General features: G+C 37.1%; 2 protein-coding genes across 9 annotated transcripts in view; one reads left to right on the plus strand and one right to left on the minus strand.

Moving 5' to 3' along the window:
* PIGB (phosphatidylinositol glycan anchor biosynthesis class B) lies at window positions 1–8497 on the plus strand. Of its 2 annotated transcripts, XM_032700685.1 has the most exons (11): window positions 1–114; window positions 375–492; window positions 1071–1175; window positions 1307–1437; window positions 2032–2172; window positions 2567–2618; window positions 3016–3227; window positions 4419–4483; window positions 6334–6544; window positions 7259–7439; window positions 8007–8497. In XM_032700685.1, the coding sequence occupies exons 1-11, from the start codon at window positions 104–106 to the stop codon at window positions 8136–8138; spliced, it is 1359 nt and encodes a 452-aa protein (XP_032556576.1). In that variant the 5' UTR covers window positions 1–103; the 3' UTR covers window positions 8139–8497. The 2 variants fall into 2 exon arrangements, with proteins under 2 accessions (XP_032556576.1, XP_032556577.1); XM_032700686.1 differs by lacking the exon at window positions 1–114 and having other exon boundaries at window positions 208–492; window positions 1085–1175; window positions 8007–8265.
* Window positions 5919–21113, minus strand: part of CCPG1 (cell cycle progression 1) — a 23933-nt gene continuing 8738 nt past the window's right edge. For 3 of the 7 annotated variants that reach the window (XM_032700677.1, XM_032700679.1, XM_032700678.1), the window contains exons 6-11: window positions 20515–20610; window positions 17234–17482; window positions 16437–16448; window positions 13652–13773; window positions 11164–12590; window positions 8424–9232 (exon numbers count right to left, since the gene is read on the minus strand). In XM_032700677.1, coding sequence (XP_032556568.1) covers window positions 9052–9232; window positions 11164–12590; window positions 13652–13773; window positions 16437–16448; window positions 17234–17482; window positions 20515–20610 — 2087 coding nt within the window. In that variant the 3' untranslated portion in view covers window positions 8424–9051. Of the gene's footprint in view, window positions 9233–11163; window positions 12591–13651; window positions 13774–16436; window positions 16449–17233; window positions 17483–20514; window positions 20611–21113 lie in introns of all 7 variants that reach the window. The other 4 variants (XM_032700681.1, XM_032700680.1, XM_032700682.1 and 1 more) reach the window with 4 other exon arrangements.

Consider the following 21113-nt stretch of genomic DNA (forward strand, 5'->3'; position numbering starts at 1 on the left):
GCTGCTGGCGCTCGCCGTGGCGCTGCGGGCGCTCAACTGCGTCCTCGTCCGGACCAGCTTCGTCCCGGACGAGTACTGGCAGTCGCTGGAAGTGGCGCATCGCATGGTCTTCAAATATCCTTCGTGGGCCGCGGCCTCCGCGCTCCCGGCATCGTTCCCGCGGGACGGAGGGGACGCGGCCCCCGCGGTGCCGGGAGCGGGAGAGAGCTCGGGGACAGGTTTCCAGGCTCGGGGACAGGTTTCCGCGGCAATAAAGTATTGGCTTGGCCAGCAGTAAATACCCCACCGCTTCCGGCCCGAAAGAAAATGTCTCGACCGGGACAGCTCGAGTGAAGCTTTTCGTTTCAGTTGTTCCTGATCCTTAATATTCATAATTATGGTTACCTGACTTGGGAATGGACAAATAGCTTAAGGGGCTACGCGTACCCTCTGATCTTTGCAAGCATCTACAAAGCGTTACAGCTGCTGGGCAAGGATGATGTGCAGCTGCTGGTGAGTAAAAGCATTGCATTTAAACACAGAGTATTTTTATCATTGTCGAGGTGAAATGCAAAGCCTTGAATCTGGCAACTAGAGATGAATGAGCATGTGTTTCCCGTGGAGGCAGAACTCACTCATAGATCCCCAGTCACAGCACTGATGCCTGCGACTGCAGAGGATTATTCTTGGCCTCCATCACTCTCCTGGAGTTTCAGACTGATAGGGTTTGCCACTGCATCATAATTGCTCAGTGGTTCAGTTTGCCTAAGCGTTTAACAATATATATTTGTACTAAACTCACTAACAACAACTAACACCAGCCCCTTTGGTTTCTTTTGGAGATGAATGGCAAAGAATTCTACTTTCCATCTCTGAATGTCTTCAGTTGAACTTCAGATATTCTGTTTTGGCAGAAATACTAGTCCTACCCAAGGACCCTTTCTTTTTTAAAATCATAAAAATCTATAGAGAATATTCACTAATCGCTATTTTCATACCTGAACAGTCATTCACTAATTCAGTAGCCCTCTCCTAGAACTTGGAATTTAACTTGGTTTGTTGCAAGTACAGTTTTCTCTCTTCTTACACAGATCTGGGTCCCTAGGCTTGCTCAAGCAGTGCTGGCTGCTTTTGCTGATGTGAAGCTTTACTCCTTAGTACAACACCTTGAAAATGCAGAAACAGCAAAGTCTGTGGTGAGTCACAGCCTTTAACGAAATATGCATGTTAATAAACACTGGTTTTGCAATGTAAACAACAGCAAATCTTGAAGAATTACCACCTTCATTTAGGTGAACTTGTTTTAACATGTTGTTCATATTTCCAGTTCTTCTGTCAACTGTGTTCCTGGTTTACATGGTATTCCTGTACCAGAACTCTCACAAACACCATGGAAACTATTCTTACCATTTTTGCTCTTTCGTACTATCCAATAAAAGGTTCCAAGATGGGAAACAGGTGAGAAACTTTCTCCTAACATTACTGATCAATTTTGGCTTGGGATGATATTATTTAAAATGCTAACTTTTATCTTAAAATCTAAAGCAACCAAAGCCACCTCATTCATGCAGCAGGAGGCTCTAGCTCATGGAAGGAACATTACAGTATTTCCTCTAAAGATTTTTTTGAGGTCATGTTATAGCTTGTATGGTAAATGAACTATTCCCCAGTTTCCTTATGCAAAGTATGACTTTATGGGAAGCTTTATTTTAAACAATTGAAATATGAGGTAACTTGGGAAAAGATAACAAAAGCTTTGTTGGGGTTCAGATATAGGTGAATGTGTGGTCACAACTTTCTTTACCCAGCTATCTATTTTAAAGCAATTATGTGCTTCTAATTAGCAGCTCCATTGCTAATAAAGCAATTCTATAGTTCCAGCCTTCCAAGTAAAACTGAGTATCTGCACTGAGAGAATCAAAGTTAACTGTAGTATGAAACCCTTTTGGCCAGAGACATGACAGTATTTCAGTTGTTGAAAGGTCACTGTCTGCAAAAGAATTGACCAAACCTTTTGCTAAGCTTCTGGGTTTTTTATGTTCTTCCTTCTAGTTGCAAATATTTAGCTTTGGTAGCACTTGCAATTGTTATTCGTCCCACTGCTGTTATCCCATGGATGCCTTTGGTCTTCAGTCATTTTTTGCAAGAACAGAGGAAAGCAGACCTTATCCTAAAAAACTGCATTCCAGTTGGGTAAGTTCTTTCTGAATTTAAACTGTGACTGTGCACAGCTACATTTTAAGGTTGGTTTTACCACTGCAAAGGTAGACAACCCCAAAAAGCTGATTCCATCTAAAAAACAAGGGAACAAATAACATCTTTTTGTAACAGAAGGGGCATGTTTCCTTTAAGTTGATTTATATTCTGCAAAATAGCACTAGGAAAGATTTCATGAGGGTGAGACAATGAACAGCACTCCACCTTAATCTGGGACTGTGCCAAGGGTGATAACAAGTAAGCCCCTGTATAATGGCCACGAGTATGGACAATCTCAAAAATATTAGGAATCGGAGTTTTGACAACTATCTGGAGAAGATACAAAAGCAATTCAGGCAATATCAGTGCAACGAACTTTCCATTTTTGCAGATTGGTCACAGTAGGAACCTCTTTAATAATTGACCGTGTGTTTTTTGGTGAGGTAAGCTGTTTTAAACTTGACTTATAAGAAGAAGGCTGGGGTTTAGTATTTTAACATTAATGGATGTTTCAGACTCTCTGACTTGTTTCTGTGACAGTGTCTGCCCTCTGATTTCTACATATATCCTAAGCCACAAACCCTTAAACACGGACTTCGCAGTTATTTCAAATGATGAACTGTTACATAAAATCAGTATGTTCAGCTATCAGGAGTTATCAACAAACTTACACGCTTCTGTGTTTAATTGCTGAATATAGGAAGTCCATGATGAGTCTTAAGAGGAAAAAAAAGCCCCCAAGTGTGAACGAAAACATTGTATCATTTAAGACCAGTGTAATTCAATGTAGCTGTTGGTTTTGACTTTGGATTTGTATTTAACTCTCCTCCCATCTCCCAGTGGGTACTGGTTCAGCTGAACTTCTTGAAATTCAACGTGCTGCAGAATTTAGGAACATTTTATGGATCTCATCCTTGGCACTGGTACTTCACTCAGGGACTACCAGTCATCCTGGGTGCCCACCTGCCTTTCTTTATTCATGGCTGTGTGCTGGCACCAAAAAGATACCGCATCTTTCTAACGGCAGTGATCTGGACAGTGGTGGTGTACAGGTAATTTCTCCTTAGTGTAACTACTACCTCTCACTGGTTGTGTTCTTTTGAAGGGTCAAGTCCTCTCCAGAACAAATAAGCATAGTATTTGGGTTAAGTGATAGAAACTAAACTACTCAAACACTCCAAGAAATGCAGTCAATTATAGAACAGTTCCTAGAATTTTATGTAATACTACTTGATTAGACCCTTAAAGAATAAAATAATTCAGCGTGAACTGCAATGAAAAATGAAAGAGAAAAAAAACCAAACCAACACTCAATCACCTAGCAGGTGTTTAACCAACAGCAGAACTAATTAGGATAATGTCTTTACTAGATGTCTGTTAATGAAAACACCATTTCATTTGGTTGTTTAGTACATCTCCAATAAGATAAGAGGTTCTTAGGCCTCTAAAACTTACTCCATTCCCAAGTCTACACACAGCTCTTGACTATCATAAGGCTGTATTTCTCATCTTAAGCTGAGAAGCAGAAGGTAAGCTTTTTCTAAAGCATCAGAATTAGCTGTAGATTAAACAGGAGAGACACTTTCAGACAAGAAAAAATACAGTAAATAAATATTAAGCAATAAATGGTATTAGACTACAGTAGTAACAGAATGCAGCAAAATAGTAGCAAGACCAGAAACGCCATTTCTTCTTACACTCCAACTCAAAACTGGATGTAGCTCTGTTGGGTTTAGGACTTTTTTACCTCCCTTAGTCTTGTAAGAACCTGTTTGTTTCCCATGATACAAGTTTTGCAATAATCCCCAAAAGCTGATATGGGAAATTGTGTAAAGTTGTATTAGCAGAGGTGACTGTTACTTTGCTAGATACAAATGTGCACTTAGAGAATCTCAGCTTCTTATCCACACTATTTATTGTGTCTTATTACAGAAAACAAATTGGTGAATTACTGGCAAAATTATACCTAGCTGTAAAAGAATCAGACACTTAATTGCAAGAGTAGTAGCCAGGTATTTTTATCACTGCTTGGTTTAAACTGACCAAATAATCTTCATTTGAACGTACTTATTATGCCCTTAAAAAGTGATAATTTGGATTTTTACTCTAAACTGCTTCAATGCCAAAAGCTTTTTAGTACATGTAAGTGCTCTTCTTCCAGTCCTCTGTGCTCCAAAACACATTTTGTCCACACAACTAATGCATTTAACGTTCTTGATGTAGTATTGTATGTTTTATTCCAGCACACTGAGCCACAAGGAATTCAGGTTCATCTATCCAGTACTACCATTCTGCATGTTTTTTTGTGGTAAGCATTGGTTTCAAATGTCTTGTAACCTTACCTGTATACCATTTTTACCCAAGAGAGACCATTAATAGTCAATGTAAGTATTTGAGAAAGGATTCTTAGAACTAGCCTAGCATTTTCTTACAGCTAGCAAAAAAGAGGGGGGGGGGGGAAGATGAGGAAGAGCAATAACACAGGTGGAGAATCCTTAGCATGGATAAAAGTACTGCCTGCAAAAATATGACAGTTGTGTCAGTGACTCCTAACTTCTCAGCACTACCTTACAGTGAAATCTTGTTCCTTGGCTCCTTTGTAGTATTTTTCCACACAGTTCTTTCCAATATGCCTGAGAAATGCCTTTAATTATGCAACAAAAAATTTAAAATACTAAAAAAGTAAAATAACCCTTTTCTAGATTCAGGTGTTACAAAGGAAAGATTAAAACTTCTGGAAAATGAAGATGTATAGCTTTGGTTTAAATACAAGTTCAAAACTGATGAATCACTGAACACTAATTTTCTTTAACCTGTTTTGCTAGTCTAAGCAAAAGTAAATCTTATTTCAATAATTTTGCTCTCTGCTGAGATCAAATATGTAATAAGTCTTGGCTTAGTTCAAGAGCAGCAAGATGAACCTGTTCTACTTCACATGCAGAACAATTCCAATCAAACCACTATTTATTGTTAATATCCCTCTCAACCTTCATGTCTGCAAGGGTCTTGATACAATTTATTTAGAACTTCTTATCATGTTTGGATACTTTAGTAAAGAAAAAAATACAAAAGTTACTTCTGTTAATTCAGTGGTTACAAAAAGGTCTTAATGGTTCAAAACATTATAAATAAAAGCAGAAAAAAAACCCCACATGAATTTCAAAGTAATTTCCGAGCACACAAATATAAGCTCAGAGCATTTCACAAAAGCAATAGAAACCCTCAAAATGCCTATAATAGAATGTTTCCACTTTTGTTTAAACCACAAACTTATTTGTGGACTTTGTTTTCAACCAAGATAAAGACAATTTGTTAGAACAGACCAACTGAAGACTAATTTAATTTGCTTGTTACTGACTTCTGGAGCAGGCCTCTTGTAGCTTGTTTCTTGTGATTCAGTACAGATAGTCACAAAGCTATGTAAAATGGTTTTATCTCCTGATGCTGACAAGCACATGACTTAATAAGAGTTTCCAGACTGGCTGCAACACGAAGCTGTTGTCTGTGCCATGTTCACCTGAGTTGTGGTTGTGAGAAACACGTTTCTGCAGTGATCTCCCACCAGGAGAAACATCTTTTCCCAATATTAGCTCCTTCAAGAAAAGTGGGGGGAAAGGGGCAGCGATGGGAGATGGGAAAAAATGGAGGAGTGTGCTCTTCCAAGGACAGTAGCTCAAAATTTAATAATTGGAAGGGAATGCTGTATCTTTCAGCATTTTGGAGAAAAAGAATACACAGCCATGTACATGTAGGACCATTTATTCTGACTCTACTCAGACATGCGTGAATCAGAACACAGCAGTAAGCTGCCACATGCCATTCATCCAAACTATTGAATGGACTGGTTTTCACTATATGAAATTAAATTCTAAAGTCTAAAGAGACAAAGCACTGGTTTGAAAATAGTATTTCTGTACTTCAGAAGACAGGTGTCAGCTTAAGATTTACCCTGTTAAATCCAAGAGCTGAAAAGGGCAAAGTCTAACTTTGAATTTCCATTCAAAGAGTAAAGACTCAAAGAACACTGTAGTAAAGTATCTCAAAGCAAAATACTGTTATTGACTGAGTAATGGTTTGCCAGTATTTTATGGTACTTTCAAAAATGTGTGAAACTTTAGTACTTGCTTATCTCCCAGACTTACTCAAATGTTTCTACAGGATATTCTTTGAAACAGCTGAAAGTATGGAAGAAATCTGCAGCAAGTTTCCTGCTCTTATCCAATCTACTCCCAGCCCTGTATACAGGCTTGATTCACCAGCGAGGCACTCTGGATGTTATGAGTCACATACAGCAACTCTGTCATAACTCTGACCAGTCCCAAGCCTTTGTCTTCATCATGATGCCGTGCCACTCTACTCCATTTTACAGGTATTGAAAGAGTTAACAGTGCACTATATTAAAATCCATACACTTTATCAGAAATTGAGATTTCTTTTTCTAGAGCTTAATTGAGAAAGATAAATTTATACAGGAAGAGTTTTGATTTTTCATACAGTTAATAAAGAACAAATAGGGGACATAAGCCAAATGTTTATACCACAGAATAAAATTCAGCATCTGAGCTTTATTCGTTTTTGTAATAGCTTTGTATGAGGATATGCAGTTAATCTAATGACTTCTCCAAGTACATCACACTGCTTCATTATGGTACTAATTGTTACAATCAAACTGTATTAATTTTACATTTACTTCTGCTGCTAGGCAGTAAAGAAATACAATTACAGTGACTGAGATCACTATTCCAAAAGCTTGTGCAGTAGATCCTGGCAAGTAAACAAAACGTTAAAGTGAAGCTGATATGGAAAAGTATCTTTTTAAGAAACTGATGTTGTGCAGATGGTATTTTTATTACGATAAAATTTCTCTGAACTGCAAACAACACAGTCACAGCAATTTGGAGCTGAATCTGCTTGTTTTACTTTGCTTTCGTATGAAGTATCAAAGGGAAGAAAATATGACTGAGAGGAAAAAAACCTAATCAAATTTTGGTTTTGACTGAGGTATCTTTTAAAGTGATGAGTTATTTCAAATCTTAGATACTGATCAGTTTATCATGAAACGTGTTTTTGTTTTTCTCCCTAGTCACGTTCACTGTCCTCTAAAAATGAGATTCCTTCAGTGTCCCCCAGACCTAAGTGGCAATGAGAACTATACTGATGAAGCAGATGTGTTTTACTCTAATCCACTTGGCTGGCTCAATAAGGAGTTTTACAATGACACGTTATTACCCAGTCACTTGATCCTCTTCAATGTGCTAGAACAGGTATGGTAACTGCAAGATGAAATAAACTACTTTTGAGGATACAAAATAAATTAGGGGAGAGTTACAGTTAAGATTTTTGAACATTATTGTCCACAATTTTTTAATAAAACACAGCTTAAATTAAAATTGAACCCTCTAGCACATAGGGTATTGATACCACTCCAGTGATAAATACTTAATGTTCATATATGCCCTCTCCTCTGTGAGAATTCATGCCACAAAGTAATGTTTTATGGAATTCTCCTCAATCCATATTAAAACAAATGTGCCATCTGTTCCCAGACCTTGCACTTTTAAGCAACAGTGAAAGGCAAAAATGCCTGCAGTCACAGTACCTTTTACCCTCTCAAGTCTTTAATGAAGTCCATGCACTCAAACAGTGGTGTCTGGTGAATATCCACTCCGGACAGGATCAAACAGGATAGGTACTTCTTTTCCTAGCAGGCTTTCCTAAAATAAAGGATAAAGCTTCCCAGGGACAGTTGAACTGATGGCTTTCAGAAGACTTTGGTTCTTATGCTCCCAACTGCACTTTCTGACTGTAAACTGATGTGTGTTTGTTCACAGGAAATATCACCATTTCTGGCTTTAAGGGGCTATGAGAAAACAGCCACTGTCTTTCATACTCATGTGCCTCAAGGACGAGTTGGAAGCCACATCTTTGTTTACAGGAGATTAGCTGAAATGAATCATACCTGAAGAGTTTCTAGAACTGAGAGCTAATGAGATCAGTTTTGCACAGCAGTAACTGTGCTTAGAAGATCTCATACTGCAGAAAGGAGAGAGTAGTGAGTCTGAAACTGGGTAAGTTGAAGGGAATTCTGATCAGGCAGCCACTGGCTGTCTGGAAACACAGAAACCCCCTCCCAAAGGCAACTTCAGCAGCAGCAGGGCAGGGTGGGGTTGCTGACCTACCTTACAACACTAGAAAACATTGGGAAGACCAAAGTTACCATATAAATACTTACACAATTAAAAAATAGACAAGATTGGACCATTTTTATAGAACTGTACAGCTATGCTAAGTTTGTTTTATAAATAAAGACTTTTACCCACAATGTCTCTTTATTTTTCTTCTACAATATGCAGATATGCAAGACATTTCAAGTGTTTAAATCAGCAAGCTGATTAGAATGCAGCACAGCAAATTCTTCACAATTCAATAGGCTCTGGAACCACCCCCCGAAGACAGGAAGCAAATATAAGGTTACAAGCACTAACAAATACATTACCACAATGTAGACTTATTTTTTGAAAGATGAGATGAAGTTAGTATATCAAACATTGGAGTTAATAGCTGGTACATTATGCATGGTTCAAGCTTCAGCTACGCTACTGGAATGCAATTAAGCATATTTTTCATACACAAGTCATTGCATGCCTAGTTTCTGCAACAATACTGCTGGCACCCCAAACTATCATCACTTCCAAAGAACAGTTAAAGCAACGGTACAGAATATGCAAATTAGAAAGCTTGACTTCTGCCTGTTAACAAAAATGTGTAAAAATCAAATTATTCAGAAAAAAAAAACTTGCATCTTGCTGCTTTGTTGAAAATCGATTAGTTTCCAGAGAGGATGTGAATTCTAATCTTATTTTTACAATAAATTACTCAATATTTTGGATCAAAGGGTAGTTGCCCCAATTCTATTTCAAGGTTTGCCATGTGTCTTCCATTAGTGCGACCATGTTTATGCCATTTACCTTCTCTTTTATTACGGTGATGGTACTTCTGAGCTTGCTTTTCATGTCTGGAATTTTCAGTTTGTGTAAAAGAAGGTCTTTTAGGTCGACTGCAAGGAGTAAACAAAAGCTTATTACTACTCTTATGAAAGCATCTATCTAAAAGCATTTTGAAACACAATTACATTGTCAAGAGCAGCTTTTAACATGCAGAGGTTGACTGAAAACAAAATCAGTACTAAGCAGTCCTTTCTCTTGTAAGCAGCATGTGTAAGGGATTTGTTTAAATCACCAATAAGGCAGTATACATAAAAGAAATGCTTTCTAAAAATAAAAATGCTCTGCAGTTGGTTGCCCAAAGACCTTTTTAGAATAAAGCCAGGTAAACACCTATTTGATTATTCCTACTGTGATGGCTTGGGTGAGGTCTCAATCTACTTTTCAGTTACTCTCTTACACTCTGCTCTACAGAAATAATGAAAACTTTACAGGCACTTAGGAAAGGATGCTTTGAGTAAAGATGGACACTTAGAGGTTTTCATGTACAGTAAGTACATTTATACAGAGGGAGAGAGCACTGGCAAAACACTGCTGCTCATCTGTTGCAGTTTTTTTATGCAAACAGTCCCGTTACCCTACAGGCTGTTACCATAGGACTACTGGTTTCTAGCCTTCTGCAAAGTTAAATTAAGGATATTTTCATCGCACAAACTTTTGTATAATACTATCAGTAAATGAATTTGCAGTTGTTTTTCTGCAAACTAAAATAAATTCTCAAAAAACGAAGTATTTAATTAAAAATTAAAGTTCTTTTTAACAATAAATTAGGAATATGTATTTGGACTGTAAATAAAAACGTAACAAATATGCATTTGCCAAAACTACATATTAAAAAGGCTACTTGGTAGCTGATAACAGGATTATCATCTACAGGAGAAAGTACTACTTCACGTAATATTTAGAAACCCCAAAGTATTTAATAATTCAGACTTCCAGCTGCAATGAAATCCATGAATTAATAAGCAATACAAGCACAGAAGAGAAACCTGACTGAAGAACTGCACCTTGATCTAAATAGTAAATATGCTCTGCACTAAATACCAACACAACAAAAGGTTCTGTTATGGCTACAAGGACAACTTCTCATGTATTATAAATGAGTTTATACATTGCATTTGTTCTTACCTGATCAGAATAAACACTAGCACAAGGGAGTATATAGCCATTTTGTAAGACAAATGGTAAGTATGTATTTTATGTGGTTTTTAATAAGTAGGTAAGTTCAGAAAAGGCAAGTTCCACACAGTACACTGAGGCTGCTTGCTAAACTTGCTTTCACCAAAGTGTCTGCAGTACTAACAGTCCATACTAACAGTCCACCACATGTATCAGATTTGGGCCAGCCAGGCTGCACCCCACAAGTGCCCTGTAGAAGCCCTGAGAATACCTTTAGATAAAGGAAAATTAACACAGGAAACAATTCATGCCAAGGACCTTTGTAAGCAAGTCTGAACAAAATTTATTCAGGGTCAGGACCTGGACTAAAGCCTGCTATGTGATGAACTCTGCTCTGGGCCTACAGACTAACTACTACAAGAGTTGTGAAATTCCTGAAAAGCCAACAGGGAATATACCTGTCAGAACAGAACTCAGACTACCCAAATATATTCAAAAACCTCATTCAGGGAAGGACAACAATAAAGTCCTAGTTAATGCTCCTTCCAAGACAGTTATTCATTCCATCAGGCAGGCAATGAGAGCTGTTCAGTCTAAGGAAATCCTCCTGACAGTTACACTGTTTTCTAAAAAACCCAGCAGAAATATTAGATTGTGCTATTTACACACACAAAATTTATATGTAAGGTACTACAGATCCACTTTATGTAACACAATTAAGTATTTCCACCGAGTCCTTCAGAAAGTCTTCTAGTGTGTATGTCTATCTACCCTCTTGAAGAGCATCTATTAGAACAAAGAGACTGCTTGTCTTAACAAAAACTAATTCATTGTGTTATCAAGTTCAGGAAACATAGAAACACACCTGGGTCCATACTGGGGTGAATTATCATAATGAAAGTAGTATCTGTAGACGTATTTGTCCAAATCCTCAAAAACCTTCTCATTATTACTCTGGTATTCCTTCATATCTTCCAGGTAATCCTTGACATCATTGACAAAATCAGTGAACAGCATCTGGTCATGTATAAATAACCCATTATGAAAAAACTTATTGATGAAATTTTCTAGCTCTCTCCAGTGATGAAAGTTATGTACAACTTGTTGCAAATACTTCTTCATTAGCCGATTAAATTCATCCACCCTGATAGGATCCGATACTCTGTTAAAGAGACTAATGAATTCCTGATGAGCACATTCAAAAATACCAGAGCAGCCCTTTGGGACAAAGTGGTGTTTTCTATTACACAAGTCATCACTGAGACACTTCTGAGAATCTGCATCTTTTTCAAATGTTGTAAAATGATGTTTTCTTCCACTTTTGAAATCTTTTGGCATGTGGGGTCCCCTGTAATGTGTGTGCTTCTGATTCTCGTAGGAGTTATGGTCTCGGTAAAAAGTTCGAGCTTTCTTGTGTGCCTCGTATCTTTTATCATTTGCTGACTTCTCCTTTTCATCAAAGATGTTTTTTGTGCTGTCTTTGAAGTGTCTGAATGTAGACTTTACAGAATCAGTGAATTTTTTCAAGTTTTCTTTCACTGCTTCTTTAGCCTGCTTAATCTTTTCTTTATGGTGTCTTACAAACTCTTTCGTGGAATTTTTCATAGCATCAAAAGTTTCTTTAACTGAACCAAAAAATGATTCCTTTGATTTCTTTCTAGTCTTACTTTGCCCTTTAGCACCTTTCTTTTGTCCATATTCATTAAAAATTTCTTGTTTTTCAGTTTGGTCTTTTGCTTCAACATACAGCTTCTCCCATAAATCAGAGCGTTGTTGCTCGAAGTTGAGCTTTTTCTCTAGTTCTATTAGTCTTCCTCGTAGAGTTTCTATTTCCTGGTTTTCTCTTACTGTATCATCATCATCATCATCATCATCATCATTAGCACCGTCAGGTGTTTGACGAGAACTTAACTGTTCCAGTTCTTTTTTCAGAGCTTCTGTAACATGACGTTCTTTGTCCAGTTCTCGCCTTAACATCTGTGCCTCTGCAAAGAGTGTTTCCTTTTGCCTGAGAAAATTGTTGTTTCTTTGCTTTTCCTCTTCCAAATGTTCCCTCAGTTTCTGATTTTCCATTACAATAGATTCAGTGCTAGTGCCTTTATCTTCTAAGTTTCTAATTTGTTGTCTTAGCTTCCTTAATTCTTCCTGAAGTGAGGCCAAAGCTTTTTCTTCCCTCTCTAGAGATTCTCTTAAGTGCTGATTTTCTGCAGCAAGGCTTTTTTTTTGAGAATCGAAGGATTTCTTCTCCACCTCATTAAAGGTCAAACACGTGGCAAGATCTCCCTTGAGTGACTAAAAGAAACAAAAAGGAAAAAAGCAAAAATACTACAGTGAGAATTGTTACAATTTTAGCTAGAAAGATGAAAAACCATGGTAGCCCAAGAGTTTACTTGTCATTTTGGATGCAGTGAAACATATCACAGCAGGATGCAAAAATAGAGCTGGTTTGTTTATCTCAGTTCAGTTTGTTTATCACACAAACACTTTCATGGCAACAAAGACCATGTGAGAGGCTCCCTCTTCCAACCAGAGGTCATCACCCCTCGCTTGTAGTGGTTTAACTGGCTGAAGGATAGTCAGTTGGGTACATGAACTGCAACATCTTAAAAGGAATTCAAGATGTGCATGTTTGCTGCTGATTTATGTTCAGTAAACTGGATTTACGGATTACAAAATCCAAATAAATTAGAAGTATGGGCATTCAACAATTGAGGCAGAACTTCATGCACTGATTTTGAACCAAATTAGTGGCTGAAAATACATGTTCATGTAACTATATTTTAACACAAAAGGATCTCCCCAGTCTGTTGGCATCAGTGACAAGCTCTAGAACATACTGAATTATGTATAAATGCTGTTTACAGCCATATAAAAGAAAACTTCAAAAGAAAAAAAAAGATAACATACATACACAAAGCACTCTCTAATCTTCTCTGTGACTGAGCTAACAGTAAAAAACCAAAAGTACAAGTAAAGTATTTAAAAAATTAATAACCACTGATAATTTAGAAAGCAAATTCACAAAACCTGTAGGTTCAGCCTATAACAGGTTTTTAGCAGCATGTTCTACTTCTGCTGTCTTTATTAATGACAATCTGGCATTATGTCCCAGGAAAAGAGACAGGCCCTGTGTCCAGATAACTCCTAGACTACATAAAACACAGTGTGTTTAAACAAATTCGATCAACATAAATCTCTGTCAAGAATTCAAGAGAAAGAAAAACTATGTTCTCAGAAAGAACTTTCTAAAGACAAAAATTTAATGGATTTGTGTGATAAATTAATTTCACTTTGGTAAAATACAGACATAATGACAGAATAATGCAATGACTTCCAGCTAAACTCAAACCTACCCCCACTTTGTGGTGCACTTGATCTCCTTGCTCTTGTTGGCACTGGTAAAGGTCATCTTTCATATCTTTGAATTCACGTGTCTTTGTCACCAGCTGCTGCCGTTTCTGGATCTGGACTGTACCTACAAAGATAAAAACTTTCCTTTGAGAGACTGACTCAGAGTAAGTAGTCAGAGGAACAGAGGAACCTCAACATCCTCTTCATTCTTCTCTGCAAATTCAGAAGCATTCTTACCTTACCATTTCTGCCCAGGACTTACTAGTAACTGTTTAGCTGTAACAAAATAAAGATTATAAAACCAGATTGTTACATACCAACTCTGCTTCTTCCAATAATAAACAATTTCTCAGATCCAAAAAATTCATTACTACACTGTTTTTTATTTGATAACAAATAAATGAATTTTGGAACACTACACAGAAACAAGCTAGATCCAAACCAACAAAAGTTGTGCAGGAAAGAATATGTTTGACTTCTTTGTAATTTTTTTAGTAACATGCAAGTCAACCAGGATAAAAGGGAGACCACTGATCCATGCATTATTCACTTCAGAACAACAACTCGGTGACTGTTAAGTAAACTTACATGAATAAGATGGTATTAGCACAGTATTTAAACTTCCATGCAGAAACACAACTATGACACACTGCTCACAAAGCAACAAGTACTGCAGGCCCTGCCTTGTCATCCTTATCCATGAGCAAAGGCTCAAGAGTAAGCAAATATCCTGTTTTTCACTTGTCACACAAAGGCTGAGACATTGGTTTTCAGAAAAAAAATATCTTCACTGTACTAGACATCAATTTTTGTTTTGTCAAGGACAATTTCTTGACTGATACTTCCCTACCTATGCATGTGTTCTAAATCCTCACACTGATGTAGTTTTTATTTATTTGCTTTTCTCCTGAATTGAGTCTAGAGCAGAAGGCAACAGCAATTTTTAGGTATTTCATTCAAAACCAATGCAGCATGTGCAGAGTTCCATTTCTGTATTTAAAGGCAGGGGGAGATGTATTGTTAAACAGAGGAAATACTATAAATACTATTACACTGAGGCATGTTGTGCTCTCTTAATTTTAATTTAACCTCCTGTCAAGTGTGACCTTAAGAACAGACAGTGGTATATTAAACCAAGTTGAACTTCAATAGTTTAATTCAGCTAAAGGGAAGCAATGTTTTTGCAGAAATGATTTTTAAGTTTGCAGAGTCCTAATACTTTTGAAAAATGATTTTTAAGTTTGCAGAGTCCTAATACTTTTTGGAAGCATATATCCTTGCACAGGTGAATTTAAGAATACTGACAGTAATTTTGGTTTTAATTTTTATGTTTGACAGGTACTTTTGAAGAATTCCATTGATCCTAACAACCTTAAGACTGCATCTGAAAAATCATCATTTAGTGTAAAGGGTTCATGCTAAGAGGAACCTCAATTACAGAAAAACACTTAAAGCTCTTTTTCTCTCCTTATCAAAAATCATAATTTAGATACAGTAAGCAAAAATGACATTTAGCAACACTGAAAATTAATGTAATGAGGTGCCATTCCTCAGTAATTGGTTTGTGTTTCCAGCTGGTACTCTGAGTCACAGTATCCTTCAGATTCTTTAAGTAATCTATCCAAATCCCTTGCATTACAGCCATAGCCCCCTTTGCAGATTCTAGTGAAAGAAAAATATTTAATATCTGAATGTCCATAAGGAGACATTTTTCTGGCAAGGACTTCCCACCTAACTATAGCTTTACCTGGAAAGCTTGCCCTCTTTCAGACCTCTTTCCTAGAGCATGATAAATCCAGTTAACTCAGTTTAATACTGATCAGGATAAAGTTACTGATTAAGATCTAATCCTAGTTGCTTTCTACATCTCAAAGTCTTAAAGGGGTCCTGGAGCTTGAGCTAAAGGGAAAACACTATCCTGATATCTATCCAAAAAAAGAGAAGCAATTTCATAAAAAGTAACCCTTTCCAATCCTCTTCCATGACAATCACCCTAACGTTAGGAGACTGATGAGGAAAACATTCATTCCAAGCCAAATTATGAAAATGCAAAGTAGGGAGATGGATCCACCTCTAGGGAGATGGATTTCTCTTTGCAAGTCTGTGTTTAGAAAAAACTTAAAGCACAGGAAGATGGAAAGTAGGATGTGATTTCCTTTCTAGTGGTAGAAAGATCAATTATCACATAATCATGGAGAACTTTCACTTGAAGCAAAAAACTAAAGCCACACAGTTACTTTCTTTCTGCTGAAAATGCTGCAATCACTGTCATCAGTGATGACAACTTTTATTCTGAAGTACAGATTCAATTAATGAACAAGTGAATTCCTTAATAAAGATATGACCCTGAGTTCACGTTCAAAACGTACTTCTCATCCATCCAAAGTTCTTTAACAGGATAGTATTTATCATTAACACTAATTTAAATACAGTGTGAAGTGATTAACAGAACTGAAATCTCAAGTTACCACTACCAAGCACTACCACAGACTGGTCTAGTCACTGTGCTCCTCTATGCTTCCAACATGCCAACACACATCAATCAGTTTTTGCACCAATTACTACTACCTGCTGCAACTGCTACATAAAAAGTGTTTTACATTACTGGATTAGTCATTCCTATAATCTCACATATACTAGCAATTCTTGAGACCTGATTTATCATTTTATTTTTTTTAATCTAAATATGCATACATATATGGATGTGTGTGTACACATACACACCCAAGTTAAAAAGTTAATCTGAATGCAAGCACAGCATCCAAAATAGTCATTCATGGCTCTTACCTTCAGGTTTACCTAAGAATAAAAAAATTGGTTAAGTGAAAATTAGTATAAATCTCAAAATAAGTGTCAAAACTTAGATGCCTAACAATCAGTCAAAACCAAATCCAATGAGAATCCTATTCCCAGCCTCCAACTGAATGCCATGTCCTCTCTCACTTTTATCATAACACATGCATCTTAGAAAATCAGGAATGCACTAGGTAGATTCACATATGGAATGAGTTCTGCTGCTTTGTCACATGCAGTAACAATTTATGTAGTGTTTAACTTCAGGCAAGCCACTGAACACAGAAAAATTGCTGCTATCCTGGATTCCCTAAATGACTCTGGAATTGCAAGGACAAACACAGCACATTTTTCTCAGAGAACAATATTGATACTACGAACTCCTGTGAAAAATATGACTTGCTCTTACATTTACCAGACAAATATATATGGGACAAAAGCCTGAAATGACTCTCTGAATGCTGTTAGGAATGGTAAGCACTACCACAAATTTATTCCAAAAGAAAATATGCGGAAAATGAAGGGTACACATACTGCATTATGAGAACAACAAGAAATTTCTATCTGGAAGGGCAAGCAAGATGTAATTTCTATTTATTTACTTTAATTTTGAAGTAGTTTGTACTAAACACAGTTGCACCACCGAAGGACCTCCCTGTATCACTGATTCATTAACAGCTGCTTTCTCTCATTTTCAGCTTTAGGTTGTTAGCAGAGAACGAGAAAAGATATCGGAGTCACAATAAAACGCAAGACGTTCATTCTGTGGATTTTGTTTGCTGGGAACTCACCATAGAAGTGCCCAAAGCCCATGCTGATTGCAATCACCAAGGCCAGCACGATGCATCTGTTAAGGCCACTGCTGAACTGGCGCTGGTGCTGCTCCTCCCTGGGGGGCTCAGCCTCCGGCTCAGCCGCGCCCTCGGCCTCGGAGCTGGACACCAACCTCTTCCGAGCGCGGCGCTTCCGCACGGCCGGACTGGACTGGCTGCTGGTCTCGTCACTGCTGGATTCCTCACTGCTGGCCTGAGATGGAAAAACTGAAAAACGGCAGAGAACAGTATTTAAAATGCATTAACTGTAGCTTTAAAAACCAATCTGAGCGTCAAAATCCATCGCGTCAATGCCGAGTGTATTTGGCATTTATCTTAGAGAACATAAATAAAACAAAATTAAAATTCTCAGTGTTATAGTTTGTGCTCGATGTTATGAACAGACTGCATGATCTCCGAAGTTAAAAATTATTTTTTTTAAAGGAAATGATAGAGAATCAAGAAAACATCAGTAAAAAGCTGTACAGCACTTCCATAAATATCTTACCACTAAATCATTAGGAAGTGTTTCTTTCAGACAATTCTGCTTCTTAAAGCATCTACATGTACTGTCTCTGCAAATTCTTGTGAAGTAGAAAGGTTAGGAATTCAGTTTTCCTTCTCCTGCACCTATGAAGACTGAACTATTTAATAATAAAAGAGCAACATAAAGGCTTGCTAAAAGCCTCCTGGAAGACAAACATGGTTTTATCATATTCTCTCAAAAAACTTCATTCTGTGACCTACATGCAGCTGCGGACAAAATTCCTCTAAAATTCTATTAATGTAGCTATTGGAAATATTCAAAGTCAATATACAAATTTATTTAAATACACAATTTTGTTTACTTTTAATATCTGCCATATACTACCTACTAACATCTTTACCTGCCTTTCAGAAAAGCCATTTTCAACCACTGCTGCACAGGAAAATAACTGCTCAGGTGCTTTTTTGTTTGTCCTTCCCTAACACTCCTAATTCAAAACACTTGTATTACCTGACTGATATTTTGGTAAATTGAATTGGTCAAGACTTGAGATAAGAACAAATTCTAACCCTAAAAAATATCATTTATAGTATTTTTGTAAAATTTATGATACCATTTGTATGTTCATGTGTCTGTGGCCCAAAAGCCATATATTCTAACCAGGAAAGTAACAACTGAGCTGTAATTGCTTGTTCCTATTAGTGGTACAAGTGTTTGCTGCATACACTGTAAATAAATTCAAATAATCCAGTACATAAGTAATTATTATTTAATCTCCCTCCTTTAAAAGCATAACTTTCAAGTGTAAGGGGAAGCAGTAGTATATTAAAAGAGTAGCTTTCAAGTATCTCCATTGCTGTACCTCATTCACATGCCTGAAATGGATTCAAAGGCATTGACCAATGGAGCCTCCAGCACATGACAAAGTGCTCCTGCTCGGACACTAAATTTGCTGCTCACAATCACACAATACTAATGTCCCTTCTAGAAATATGGTTGTTCATTCTTATACCAGAGATCATCACTCAAAATGTAAAAATATAAGTACAGAGTTACTGTCCTTGAACAGTTCACAACCGAGAAATCATTTGTTTGAGCAAAGCCATGCACACATCACTGAACAGACAAGAATGCCAAGCAGTGCTAGCTATCACCCATAAAAAAGCATTACCACTTAAGATTCCTCACTTAAAATAAATCACAACTTGATAGAAGTGATTACATCAAGCACAGAAAAGATTGCCAACTAGTATATGGAATATATGTCTAATTTCTGAGTCCATGGACAAGCAACATGTCAGATAATGGAAGACAGCTGTCCCCCTTCCTAAAAAAATCCATTTTAGTCAATTAGTCAAGCCAAACCAACCAAGCAGACTTTGCAATAAAGACAAATCACTTAAACAGCGACTTAGATATCCAGACTCTTAAATGAATTTATATAGCTTGGTACAGAAGGACACTATTTTACAATCAGTCATTTAAGCAGATGCACACTTCCCCAGTCCTGGAAAATAAAGACAAGCATTCAGAATGCATTACTAGAATGCAGAGGTCAGACATTACAAAGGAATATACAGGACAGACTTAGTAAGACAGGTGTTACTATTGCTTATCTGTGGGGTTTCTTGGGGGTTTTCAACAACCGAAGAAACTTAAACACGAGGAATACAAAAGTGATTTAAGGAACAAACTGCTTCTAGACAAATGAGAAAATCTTTGATATACACTGGACAGCAAAGAATAGAAAAGGGAAAAAAAAGACAATCAGAAAGCAAAATGCTATAAGACACTTAAAGCCATTCATAAGCACTTACTGGCAAGTTGTCAACAGCAATTACAACTTTAGACCAGCACGACCCTGCCTTACAGCTGCTGTAAGGACTCAGTACAAAGCTGTACTCTGACAATCCCAGGATGGAAAGGACTACAGATGAAATGAAGAGTGACTGCAATAGCAGTCCAAAATTCTAGCTGCTACTAAGTGTCAGATCTACACCAGAAACCAGGTGAAGTAACATCAGTTAAGAATGTGATTCTCCTTGACATTTCTGCAAGACACGACTCAAGCCCAGATACAATTCACTGCAGCATATGAGCACTTCTGCTTGTTTAACATCATTCATGAAGCAGTATTAAAACACTTCTGTCTGCATGGTGAAGACAGCCTAAACAGGAACTGGTTTGCAAATAAAGGTGGCAGAAAATCCTTGCAGAACATTTTAGTATCTGTATTAGAAAAAATCAGAAGTTTTTCCAACACAATAGAAAACCCAACAGGAAGTGGATGGCAAAGATTTCTATTGCCAAAAAGTAGCATGAAAATGTCAACTGCTAAAACTTTAGCATTTAAAATAATTGCAAAAGTATTCCAGATATTTTCTGCAATACTTGATCAATTGACTGAGCAGCACTAGACACCATGCTGAAATCAGCTTAAGTTAGAAGGAAGAAATTATTTTTGCCAGTCACACACTGATTTGGAATCCAACAGGAACCATTCATTTAAACAGTCAAGCACATATATTAAAACACAGTACAAACCTCACTGATGCCTGTTCCAAATCTCCATGCAAGATTAACGTTTATTCTGAAAACCAAATAAAGCACTTGCCAGCTTAGCCAATTCTCCAGTGAGGACTGGCTTTCAGCATCTCTCTGGAATATCAGTACTATAAGATCAAGTCAGATTGCTACTAAAAATTGTAAGAACACTCCATGCAAGCCATAAGCAATCAGCTTTACACAAGCTGATCAAATTTAATCACACCACCTTGGAAAGGAAGACTGCGAGACACATGCTCTTTCACCTCATTTCCCCATCCCCTTACACAATCAGGAATCTTCCTCAGCTTCTCCAGCCAACTGACTTTTGTGTACAAAAACATAGAGGGGGGAAAAAAAGGCATTTTTAGAACTCATCCTAAAAGAAAAAAAGAAAGTCAACTAAATTTTAAACTAGAAATTAAGTCAGGTCATCCAGAAGACAAAGAAGGCAACTGCTTTGTTACAAATCATCACTGCTTATAACTAGATGCTGTCATTTTCTGTTTCCAATGGATACTAAACAAAGACAAAAACGTTTAAGGATGCTGCATTCTATTTCTAAGATAAAACAGTATTTTAAGTAAAATCCTGCTCTTCAAATAAACTTAATTTGAAGAGTAAGAATCAGCAATACAAAACTGTTACAGAGCATAAAGGGAACAGAAAAGACCACAAACAAGCAGCCGAAAAGAATCATAGAGGAAAACTGCAGAACTAGAGAAGAGCAACACAAGAGTAAGAGGGTTTTTTGTTCTTTTAGAGGTTTGTTTGTTTTTAATTGAACCAATATTCATATCACTCCTCCTGAATATGATTATTATTCCA

Source organism: Chiroxiphia lanceolata, chromosome 12, assembly GCF_009829145.1.
Source record: "Chiroxiphia lanceolata isolate bChiLan1 chromosome 12, bChiLan1.pri, whole genome shotgun sequence".
Lineage (NCBI taxonomy): Eukaryota > Metazoa > Chordata > Aves > Passeriformes > Pipridae > Chiroxiphia > Chiroxiphia lanceolata.